We start from the raw sequence: 12,722 nt of genomic DNA on the forward strand, positions 1-12,722 counted from the left end.
CCCCTTAACTTTTTCCACACTTTGTTGTTTTACAGCCTGAATTTGAATTGGATTCGATTTAGATTTGTTTTGTCACTGGCCTGCACGCAATACCCCATAATGTCAAGGTGAAATTATGTTTTTATAACTTTTTACAAATTAATAAAAAATGAAAAGCTGAAATGTCTTGCGTCAATAAGTATTCAACTCATTTGTAAAGCCAAGCCTAAATAAGTTCAGGAGTAAACATTTACTTAGCAAGTCACATAAGTTGCATGGACTCACTAAGTGTGCAATAATAGTGTTTAACATGATTTGTGAATGACTGCCTCGTCTCTGTAGCCCAGACATACAATTATCTGTAAGGTCCCTCAGTCGAGCAGTGAATTTCAGCCACAAAGTTCAGGGCCTCTCAATGCCTCTCAAAGAAGGGGAACTATTGGTAGATGGGTAAAACATAAAGCAGACATTGAATATTCCTTTGAGCATGGTGAAGTTATTAATTATACATTAGATGGTGTATCAATACACCCAGTCTACAAAAATACACACGTCCTTCCTAACCTCGCTGGTATTTCACAATGACGCCAATGGTTATTTTAAAACAGTTAGAGATTAATGATTGTGATATGAGAACTGAGGATGGATCAACAGCATTGTAGTTACCTCACAGTACTAACCTAAATGACAGAGTGAAAAGAAGGAAGCATGTACAGAATAAAAAATATTCCAATATATGCATCCTGTTTGCAACAAGGCACTTAAGTAGTACTTCTAAAAATGTGGCAAAGAAATGAACTTTTTGTCCTGAATACAGAGTGGTTATCTTTGGTGCAAATCCGGCACAACACATCACTGTGTACCAGTCTTTATATTTTTAAGCATGGTGGTGGCTGCATCATGTTATGGGTATCCTTGTCTGCCATGTTCTACCAACTGAACCCATTCCAAAGACTAGCACAGTTCTGAGATCAGATAATTATAGTTCCTCAATGTTTTTTATTGAGTTACATGAACTTGAAATAGTCTATCCGACTCTCATTCCATCGCTTACGGCCATACCAGCCTGAATAAGGACTGGGCAGTTTTTCATGATAAACAATAAATGGAATGGAGCGGAACACAGGCAAAATCACTCTCCTTCTTGGTCAAATAGCTTTTACACAGCCTGGAGGTGTGTTGGGTCATTGTTCTGTTGAAAACAAATGATAGTCCCACTAAGCGCAAATGATGGTTAAGTGTCCCTTGAATTCTAAATAAATCACAGATCAGTGTCACCAGCAAAGCAGCCCCACACATCACACTTGCTCCTTGCTTCACGGTGGAAACCACAGATGCGGAGATCATCCGTTCACCTACTCTGCATCTCACACAGATACGGCGGATGGAACCAAATGTTTTACATTTGGACTCATCAGACCAAAGGACAGATTTCCACTGGTCTAATGTCCACTGCTTGTGTTTCTTGGCCCAAGCAAGTCTCTTCTTATTATTGGTGTCCTTTTAGTAGTGGTTTCTTTGCAGCAATTCGACCATTAAGGCCTGATTCACGTGGTCTCCTCTGAATAGTTGATGTTGATAAGAGTCTGTTACTTGAACTCTGTGACGCATTTATTTGGGTTGCAATCTGAGGCTGGTAACTCTAATGAACGTATCCTCTGCAGCAGAGGTAACTCTGGGTCTTCCTTTCCTGTGGCAGTCCTCTTGAGAGCCAGTTTCATCAGAGAGCTTGATGGTTTTTGCGACTGCACTTGAAGAAACTTTGAAAGTTCTTGACATTTTCCGTATTGACTGACCTTCATGTCTTAAAGCAATGATGGCCTGTCATTTCTCTTTGCTTATTTGAGCTTTTCTTGCTATAATAGGGACTTGGTATTTTACCAAAAAGGGCTATCTTCTGTATACCACCCCTACCTTGTCACAACACAACTGATTGGCTCAAACACATTAAGAAGGAAAGAAATTCCACAAATGAACTTTTAACAAGGCACACCTGTTCATTGAAATGCATTCCAGGTGACTACTGGAATGAAGCTGGTTGAGAGAATGCCAAGAGGTGCAACGCTGTCATCAAGGCAAAGGGTGGCTATTTGAAGAATCTCAAATATAACATATATTTGGATTTGTTTAACACTTTTTTTTTGGTTATTACATGATTTCATAGAAAATAGTAAAAAAATAAAGAATAACACTGGAAGGAGTAGGTGTGTCCAAATTTTTGACTGGTATAGTATGTATGTATGTATTCATGTATGTATGTATGTTTGTATGTATGTACACACTGTGCATTCAGAAAGTATTCAGACCCCTTTTTTTTTACACATTTTGCTATGTTAGCCTTATTCTAAAATTGATTAAATCATTTTATTCATCAATCTACACACCATACCCCATAATGACAAAGCAAAAACAGGTTTTTAGAAATTCTTGCAAATGTTTGAAACATAAAAAACAGATACCTTATTTAGATAAGTATTCATACCCTTTGCTATGAGACTCGAAATTGAGCATAGGTGCATCCTGTTACCATTGATCATCCTTGAGATGTTTCTCAAACTTGGAGTGGAGTCCGCCTGTGGTAAATTCAAATGGTTGGACATGATTTGGAAAGACACACACCTGTCTATATACGTTCCCACAGTTGACAGTGCATGTCAGAGCAAAAACCAAGCCATGAGGTCAAAGGAATTGTCCATAGAGGTCTGAGACAGGATTGTGTTGAGGCACAGATCTGGTGGGGGGGAAAAAAAATGCAATATGGGGAGAAGGGCCTTGGTCAGGAAGGTGACCAAGAACCCTATGGTCACTCTGAAAGAGCTCCAGTTTCTCTTTGGAGATGGGAGAACCTTCCTGAAGGGCAACCATCTCTGCAGCACTCCACCAATAAGACCTTTACGGTAGTGGCCAGACTGAAGCCACTCCTCAGTAAAAGGCACATGACAGCCTGCTTGGAGTTTTCCAAAAGGCACCTGAAGGACTCTCAGATTCTCTGATCTGATGAAACCAAGATTGAACGCTTTGGCCTGAACGCCAAGCATCACGTCTGGAGAAAACCTTCCACCATCCCTATGGTGAAGAATAGTGGTTGCAGTATCATGCCCTGGGGATTTTTTTCAGCAGGAGGGACCGGGAGACTACTCAGGATCGAGCGAAAGATGAACAGAGAAAAGTACAGGGAGATCCTTGATGAAAGCCTGCTCCAGAGTACTCAGACTGGGGTTAATGTTGACCTTCCAAAGGGACAATGGCCCTAAGCACACAGCCAAGACAACGCAGGAGTGGCTTCGGGACAAGTCTCTGAATGTCATTGAGTAGTCCAGCCAGAGCCCGGACTTGAATCCAATTGAACATCTCTGGAAACACCTGAAAATAGCTGTGCAACGATGCTCCCCATCCAACCTGACAGAGCTTGAGAGGATCTGCAGAGAAGAATGGAAGAAACTCCCCAAATACAGGTGTGCCAAGCTTGTAGCGTTATACCCAAGAAGACTTGAGGTTGTAATCACTGCCAAAGGTGCTTCAACAAAGTCCTGAGTAAAGGGTCTGAATACTTATGTAAATATCATGTTTCCGTATTTTTTTGCTTTGTCATTATGCGGTATTGTGTGTAGCAATACCCTATAATAAAACATGTATTTAATCCATTTTAGAATAAGGCTGTAACGTAACAAAATGTGGAAAAAGTCAAGGGGTTTGAATACTTTCCAAATGCAATGTATACAGTACCAGTAAAAAGTTTGGACACCTACAGATTCCAGGTTTATAAATTATTTTTAAGCTATTTACTACATTGTAGAATAATAGTGAAGACATCAAAACTATGAAATAACACATGGGAATCATGTAGTAACTACGTCATGTAGCCTAGTAGTTAGAGTGTTGGTAACTGAAAGGTTGCTGGATTGCTGACAATGTAAAAATAGGTTGTTCTTCCCCTGAACAAGGCAGTTAACCCACTGTTCCCCAGTAGGCTGTCATTGAAAATAAGAATTTGTTAACTGACTTCCTTGTTAAAATTTAAATCATAGTTTTGATGTCTTCACTATTATTCTATAATGTAGACGTAGGGGGTAAACGTGTGTGTGTGTGTGTGTGTGTGTGTGTGTGTGTGTGTGTGTGTGTGTGTGTGTGTGTGTGTGTGTGTTTGTGTGTGTGTGTGTATATATATATATAAAACACACACACCCTTTAACCCCCTATGCTCCTTTGAGATCTTTCTTTCATTGTCACTGAGATTTATTATTCCAACCATGGTAGCCAGAATAATGGGTAACTAGGCATTTTATACATGACCCTAAGCATGATGGGATGTTTTAATTGCTTAATTAAGTCAGGAACCACACTTGTGTGGAAGCACTTCCTTTCAATATACAAGTACTATGTATCATTTACTCAAGTGTTTCCTTTAATTTTGTCAGTTACCTGTATATCCCAATGGATTGGTTAGAGATTTATTTTATGGTTTGTGTGGCACTTTATAGTTTGATGAACCATTGAAAGCCAAATATCCTTTTCAGCATAAGGATTTATAGGGGAAATAATATTGTGTGATATCAAGATCTGCATCTACCTATAGATGGAAACAGTGAGTGATATAAAGTATTAAAAATGACAGTTGTCTAGACCTCACGTCCCTTTAATATATAACCACTTACGCCACACAGCATTTTCTGATATAATGTTCTGCCTAGCGACCAAAATATCTCTCTTTCTACAGGTGGAGACAGTGGGTGATAAGTACATGACGGTCAGTGGGCTGCCAGAACCATGTACCCACCACGCTCAGTCTATCTGCCACCTGGCCCTGGACATGATGGAAATTGCTGGACAGGTCAAAGTGGATGAAGAACCAGTACAGGTGAGGATGGGATATGTTTCCTTTTTCCAACATTTTTACCAGAATCAATTGAGAAAGGCAGCAAATGTGAAATGCTGGTGCTGGCTGAACCATTTCATCAGCCTTGTCTAGAAACAACCCCTAGGCCCTAGACGAGAACAACCTCTAGGCCCTAGCTCAAGGGCCACATGGGGATTTCAAAATTCAACTGAGGGCCACAGTTTTTGGGGGACCAATTTGTTTGTTAAAATCAATTTTGGTGCCAGAAAAAGGTTTTATTTCAAAGTATACAGTGCCTTCAGAAAGTATTCAGACTCCTTGACTTTTTCCACATTTATTACATTACAGCCTTATTCTAAAATTGATTAAATAATTTTTTCCCTTAATCAATCTACACACAATACCCCATAAAGACAAAGCAAAAACAGGGATTTTAGAAATGTTTGCAAATTAAAAACAGAAATAGCACATTTGGAATTTTTCCTATTTTGTTGCCTTACAACATGGAATTAAAATAGATTTGTGGGGTTTGTATCATTTGATATACACAACATACCTACCATTTTGAAGATGCAAAATATTTTTATTGTGAAACAAACAAGACAAAAAAAACTAACACTTGACCGAGCATAACTATTCACCCCCCCAAAGTCAATACTTTGTAGAGCCACCTTTTGCAGCAATTACAGCTGCAAGTCTCTTGGTGTATGTCTCTATAAGCTTGGCACATCTAGCCACTGGGATTTTTGCCCATTCTTCAAGGCAAAACATCTCCAGTGCCTTTAAGTTGACCGAATACAAATATGACCGAATACAAACAGTGTAGCTATTCCCTCCGCAAGGCAATCAAACAAGCTAAGCGTCAGTATAGAGACAAAGTAGAGTCGCAATTCAACGGCTCAGACACAAGAGGTATGTGGCAAGGTCTACAGTCAATCACGGATTACAAAAAGAACCAGCCCTGTCACTGACCAGGATGTCTTGCTCCAAGGCAGACTAAATCACTTTTTTGCCCGCTTTGAGGACAATACAGTGCCACCGACACGGCCCGCTACCAAACCCTGCGGCCAACGTGAGTAAAACATTTAAACGTGCTAACCCTCGCAAAGCTGCCGGCCCAGACGGCATCCCTAGCCGTGTCCTCGGCGCATGCGCAGACCAGCTGACTGGTGTGTTTACGGGCATATTCAATCAATCCTTATCCCAGTCTGCTGTTCCCACATGCTTCAAGAGGGCCACAATTGTTAGAGCGTTGGGCCAGTAACAGAAAGGTTGCTAAATTGAATCCCGAGCTGACAAGGTACAAATCTGTCGTTCTGCCCCTGAACAAAGCAGTTAACCCACTGTTCCTAGGCCGTCATTGAAAATAAGAATTTGTTCTTAACTGACTTGCCTAGTTATATAAAGGTAAAACAAACAATCCTGTTCCCAAGAAAGTTGAGGTAACTGAGCTAAATGACGATCGCCTCCCCGTAGCTCTCACTTCCGTCATCATTAAATGCTTTGAGAGACTAGTCAAGGACCATATCACCTCCACCCTACCTGACACCCTAGACCCACTCCAATTTGCTTACCACCCCAATAGGTCCACAGACGACGCAATCACAATCACACTGCACACTGCCCTAACCCATCTGGACGAGAGGGATACTTATGTAAGAATGCTGTTCATCGACTACAGCTCAGTATTTAACACCATAGTACCCTCAACTCGTCATTAAGCTGGGTCTCGACCCTGGATTGTGCATCTGGGTACTGGAATTCCTGACGGGCCGCCCCCAGGTGGTGAGGGTAGGAAACATCTCCATCCCGCTGATCATCAACACTGGGACCGCACAAGGGTGGCGGAAGGGACTTCTTTAAGCAATGGCTTTTTTCTGGCCACTCTTCCGTAAGCTCAGCTCTGTGGAGTGTACTGCTTAAAGTGGTCCTATGGACAGATACTCCAATCTCCCCTGTGGAGCTTTGCAGCCTCTTCAAGGTTATCTTTGGTCACTTTGTTGGCTCTCTGATTGATGCCCTCCTTGCCTTGTCCGTGAGTTTTGATGGGCGGCCCTCTCTTGGCATGTTTGTTGTGGTGCCAAATTCATTACATTTTTTATAATGGATTTAATGGTGCCCCGTGAGATGTTCAAAGTTTCTGATGTTTTTTTATATCCCAACCCTGATCTGTACTTCTCCACAACTTTGTCCCTTACCTGTTTGGAGAGCTCCTTGGTCTTCATGGTGTCGCTTGCTTGGTGGTGACCCTTGCTTTATATATACTGCTATCATGTGACAGATCATATGACACTTAGATTGCACACAGGTGGACTTTATTTAACTAATTATGTGACTTTTGAAGGTAATTGGTGGCACCAGATCTTATTTAAACAAGTTATTGTTTTCTTTTCACTTCACCAATTTGGACTATTTTGTGTATGTCCGTTACATAAAATCCAAATTAAAATCCATTTAAATTACAGGTTGTAATGCAACAAAATAGGGAAAAAGCCAAGGGGGATGAATACTTTTGCAAGGCACTGTATATTTGGGAGTGTCTCCCATTCTTCTCTGCAGATCCTCTCAAGCTTTGTCAAGTTGGATGGGGAGTGTTGCTGCACAGCTATTTTCTGGTCTCTCCAGAGCTGTTTGATCGGGTTCAATCCGGGCTCTTGCGGGGCCACTTAAGGACATTCAGAGACTTGTCCCGAGCCCACTCCTGCATTGTCTAGGCTGTGTGTTTAGGGTCGTTGTCCTGTTGAAAGGTGAACCTTCGCCCCAGTCTGAGGTCCTGAGTGCTCTATAGCAGGTTTTCATCAAGGATCTCTCTGCACTTTGCTTCGTTCACCTTTCCCTCGACCCCGACTAGTATCCCAGTCCCTTCCGCCAAAAACATCCCCACAACATGATGCTGCCACCACCATGCATCACGATAGGGATGGTTCTAGGTTTCCTCCAGACGTGACGCTTGGCATTCAGTTCAAAGAGTTCAATCTTGGTTTCTTCAGACCAAAGAATCTTGTTTCTCATGGTCAGTCTTTAGGTGCCTTTTGGCAAAATCCAAGCGGGTTGTTATGTGCCTTTTACTAAGGAGTGGCTTCCGTCTTGCCACTACCATAAAGGCCTGATAGGTGAATTGCTGCAGAGATGGTTGTCCTTCAGGAAGGTTCTCCCATCTCCACAGAGGAGCTTTGTCAGAGGGACCATAAGGTTCTTGGTCACCTCCATGACCAAGGCCCTTCTCCCCCGATTGACCAGTTTGGCCGGGCGGCTAGCTCTAGGAAGAGTCTTGGTGGTTCCAAACTTCTTACATTGAAGAATGATGGAGGCCACTGTGTTCTTGGGGACCTTCAATGCGGCAGAATTTTTTTGCTACCCTTCCCCAGATCTGTTCCTCGACACAATCCTGTCTCTGACCTCTACGGACAATTCCTTTGACCTCATGGCTTGGTTTTTGCTTTGACATGCACTGTCAACTGCGGGACCTCGTACAGACAGGTGTTCTTTTTCCAGACAACAGGCCCTCCGATTTGACACACTGAACTCTATCAGAGAAGTAGTTGGTAAACCAGGAGAGGCAATCATTTGAGAAACCAAGGCTGTTGATTCTGCCAATAAGAATGGTGTGATTGACAGAGTCGAAAGCCTTGGCCAGGTCGATGAATATGGCTGCACAGTAATGTCTCTTATCGATGGCGGTTATGATGTCGTTTAGAACCTTGAGCGTAGCTGAGGTGCACCCTTGACCAGCTCTGAAACCAGATTGCATAGCGGAGAAGGTATGGTGGGATTTGAAATGGTCAGTAATCTGTTTGTTAACTTGGCTTTCGAAGACCTTAGAAAGACAGGGTAGGATAGATATAGATCTGTAGCAGTTTGGGTCTAGAGTGTCACACCCTTTGAAGAGGGGGATGACCGCGGCAGCTTTCCAATCTTTGGGAATCTCAGACGATACGAAAGAGAGGTTGAACAGGCTAGTAATAGGGGTTGCAACAATTTCCCGGCTGATTTGTAGGGGTCCAGATTTTGCAGCTCTTTCAGAACATCGGCTATCTGGATTTGTGTAAAGGAGAAATGGTGGGGGCTTGGGCGGGTTGCTGTGGAGGGTTCCGGGCAGTTGACCGGGGTAGGGGTAGCCATGTGGAAAGCATGGCCAGCCGTAGAGAAATGCTTATTGAAATTCTCAATTATAGTGGATTTATCGGTGGTGACAGTGTTTTCTAGCCTCTGAGCAGTGGGCAGCAGGGAGGAGGTGCTCTTATTCTCCATGGACTTTACAGTGTCCCAGAACTTTTTTGAGTTAGTACTACAGGATGCAAATTTCTGTTTGAAAAAGTTTGCCTTAGCTTTTCTAACTGCCTGTGTATATTTGTTCCTAACTTCCCTGAAAAGTTGCATATCACAGGGCTATTCGATGCTAATGCAGAACGCCACAGGATCTTTTTGTGCTGGTCAAGGGCAGACAGGTCTGGTGTGAACCAAGGACTATATCTATTCCTAGTTCTAAATTTTAAAGAATAGCCAGGCATCATCTACTGACGGGATGGGGTCAATGTCATTCCAGGATACCCCGGCCAGGTCGATTAGAAAGGCCTGCTCGCAGAAGTGTTTCAGGGAGCGTTTGACAGTGATGCAGGGTGGTCATTTGGTTGCAGACCCATTACGGATGCAGGCAATGAGGCAGTGATCGCTGAGATCTTGATTGAAAACAGCAGACAGCAGTGTATTTACTGATTTGGGGTTGTACCTGGTAGGTTCATTGATAATTTATGTGAGATTGAGGGCATCATGCTTAGTTTGTCGGATGGCCGGGGTGTTAAGCATGTCCCAGTTTAGGTAACCTAGTAGCACGAGCTCAGAAGATAGATGGGGGGCAATCAGTTCACATATAGTATCGAGGGCACAGCCGGGGGCAGAGGGAGGTCTATAGCAAGCGGCAACAGTGAGAGTCTTGTTTCTGGAAAGGTGAATTTTTAGAAGTAGAAGCTCAAGTTGTTTGGGTACACAGACTTAGCCTGCAGAGTTCTGTATTACTTTCTATCTTTGTAGTAGATTGCAACACCGCCCCCTTTGGCAGTTCTATCTTGGTGGGAAACGTTATAGTTAGCAATGGAGATTTCAGGGTTTTTGGTGGTTTTCCTGAGCCAGGATTCAGACACGGCTAAGACATCTGGGTTGGCAGAGTGTGCTAAAGCAGTGAGTAAAACAAACTTAGGGAGTAGGCTTCTAATGTTAACATGCATGAAACCAAGGCTTTTACGCTTACAGAAGTCAACAAATGAGAGCACCTGGGGGGTGGGAGTGGAGCTAGGCACTACAGGACCTGGATTAACCTCCACATCACCAGAGGAACAGAGGAGAAGTAGGATAAGGGTACGGCTAAAGACCGTACGAACTGGCCGTCTAGCACGTTCAGAACAGAGAGTAAAAGGAGCAGGTTTCTGGGCACGATAGCATAGATTCAAGGCATAGTGTACAGTCAAAGGTAAGGTAGGATGTGAGTACATTGGAGGTAAACCTAGGCATTGAGTGATGAAGAGAGAGATATAGTCTCTAGAGATGTTTAAACTAGGTGATGTCATCGCATATGTAGGAGGTGGAACAACATGGTTGGTTGAGGCATATTGAGCAGGGCTAGAGGCTCTACAGTGAAATAAGACAGTAATCACTAACCAGGACAGTAATGGACAAGGCATATTGATATTAGAGAGAGGCATGCGTAGCCAAGTGAACATATGGGTCCAGTGAGTGGTTGGGCTGGCTGGGGAAACGGCGATTCAGACAGTTAGCAGGCTAACAAGCTAACAGTTAGTAGGCCGGAGTTAAACAAGCTAGCAGCTAGTAGACCAGGGCAAGCTAGCAGTTAGCAGGCCGGGTTAGCAAGCAAGCAGTTAGCAAGGGCTAGCAGTTAGCAGACCGGGCAGGCAAGCTAGCAGTTAGCAGACCAGGGCCCGTCAGTTTAGCAGTTAGCAGACCGGGTTAGCAAGCAAGCAGGTAGCAGGGGCTAGAAAGTTAGCCTTTGGGGGGGGGCGTCGTCGCGATGGGGGTAAGTCTGTTTTTGCCTCTTGCGGTGACGTCGATAGACCAGTCGTGGAATTAGTAGGGTTCCAAGTAGCTCTAGGTAGCTAGCATGCCGATATTGTAGCCCTGGAGTAGGCTTCGGTGGTAGCACAGGAGCCCTGGCCGGGCTAGCTTCAAGTTAAATAGGTGCTTGCTCTGGGATGGAAAGCCAAGAGTAATCATCCGGGATTGCGGTTAGCTAGTTGTGAAGATCCAGATGAAAATGTTCAGTTTGCGGTAGGAATCCGGGGATAAAAATAACAGGTCCGTTATGCTCTGGTTAGAGTCACGTTGTTCGAACTGGCGAGAGCTTTCCGAGCTGAAGGTTAGCTGATGACCGCTGGCAATGGTTTGCTGACTGATATCTGGTAGTTAGCTGGCTAGCTTCAGTTGAGAGATTCCAGATCTGAAGTAAATAGAAATACTTTAGGAAAAAAAAGCAGATCCACGCCACATTGGGTGAGGCGGGTTGCAGGAGAGTATTTAGATGATGAGGTTTAGCAAAATATTTTAAAGGATATGCGACTAAAAATATGTAAAACGATATATACAAGGGACATGACAGGACAAATACGTCTGACTGCTACGCCATCTTCGATTTACATCTTGGCCTGGGAGGCCACCTGGTTTTCAAAGCAATCACTTTTCTCCCGGTGCAATGTCCACCCACCCGGGCCAGCTTAATTTAATTCCCTCATTGAAATGTTGCTGTAGTCCTCAGTACAGGAATAGGCATATAGGTGGTTGATAGAGCACATGAGGGCCACATCCCAATTCTCTTATGGTGTGCACTTGCCAACTCCTCATCATGGGAGTTAGCAAGTACACAATTCGGGCAAAGGGAGGAGAATCGGGACCCAACTCAACAACATGACAGCAACAAGTCCAACTCATTTGAGTACTGCCTATGAGAAGAAAGGGTGCTCCACACACGGTCTGTTCACAATGTGTCTTTGGGTGGCACAATCACTGCCAAGTAATGACTTGTAATGACTTGCAAACATACAGTATTCTGTATCTACCTCTGTGCTTGCAACCTCTGCCTCCTATCTATCCAAGTAGTAGTACCTAATATGGGATACTTACTTGTACATATTCTACATTAGCCCTTGTTCCACTTTGTTAATCTGTTCCATTACATTACACATAAGAGTAATTGGACGAAGGCGTCTTCTGTACCGGGGGAGTTTTGTTAAGAGCCCCGACGCTCGTTCTGAACATTAACATGCATCACTTGCGGTACGATTTTGGAAGCATAAGGACCTTATCTTTCATATCAGCAAAAGATAATAAAAAATAAAAAAAAAGGTTAAATTGATACACACCTTTTATAGGGCTAGGGTTAGTGTTCTCACACGGCAACATCTCCATGTTACAGCACGTGTTTACGGAAGAAGCAAGACAGAGGGACAACCTATCTAGCATCCTCTGAACACCTGTATGTAATCGTAGAACCGCACCAGAAACGTGTTGTCACTGAAAAATACTGTTGACTGTACCTGTGATAGTCGGTTAAAACAGTGTAAAGTAACTATATTTAGCATTTGGGAAATTATTTTGATGTGATATGAAAGTTAAGGGCCTTTATCTTTCTAGAACCGTATCAGAATTGATAATCCTTTTGTTCAGATGGAGTATAAGGCTGTTTTGGCTGCCAGAGCCAGTACTAATGAAAATAACATACAATAACATACATGAGCTGAATATAACAAACATGAGCTGCTAAAGTATTTGGACAATCAAATCAAATGTATTTATATAGCCCTTCGTACATCAGCTGATATCTCAAAGTGCTGTACAGAAACCCAGCCTAAAACCCAAAACAGCAAGCAATGCAGGTGTTGAAGCACGTTGGCTAGGAAAA

General features: G+C 43.1%; 1 protein-coding gene across 1 annotated transcript in view; it reads left to right on the forward strand.

Moving 5' to 3' along the window:
* LOC110497489 (guanylate cyclase soluble subunit beta-1) overlaps positions 1–12,722 on the forward strand; it is a 51,107-nt gene that overhangs the window by 31,228 nt on the left and 7,157 nt on the right. Inside the window, exon 11 of the mRNA XM_021573619.2 lies at positions 4,697–4,837. Coding sequence (XP_021429294.1) covers positions 4,697–4,837 — 141 coding nt within the window. The remainder of the gene's footprint in view (positions 1–4,696; positions 4,838–12,722) is intronic.

The sequence above is a fragment of the Oncorhynchus mykiss genome, chromosome 19 (assembly GCF_013265735.2).
Source record: "Oncorhynchus mykiss isolate Arlee chromosome 19, USDA_OmykA_1.1, whole genome shotgun sequence".
Taxonomy (NCBI): Eukaryota; Metazoa; Chordata; class Actinopteri; order Salmoniformes; family Salmonidae; genus Oncorhynchus; species Oncorhynchus mykiss.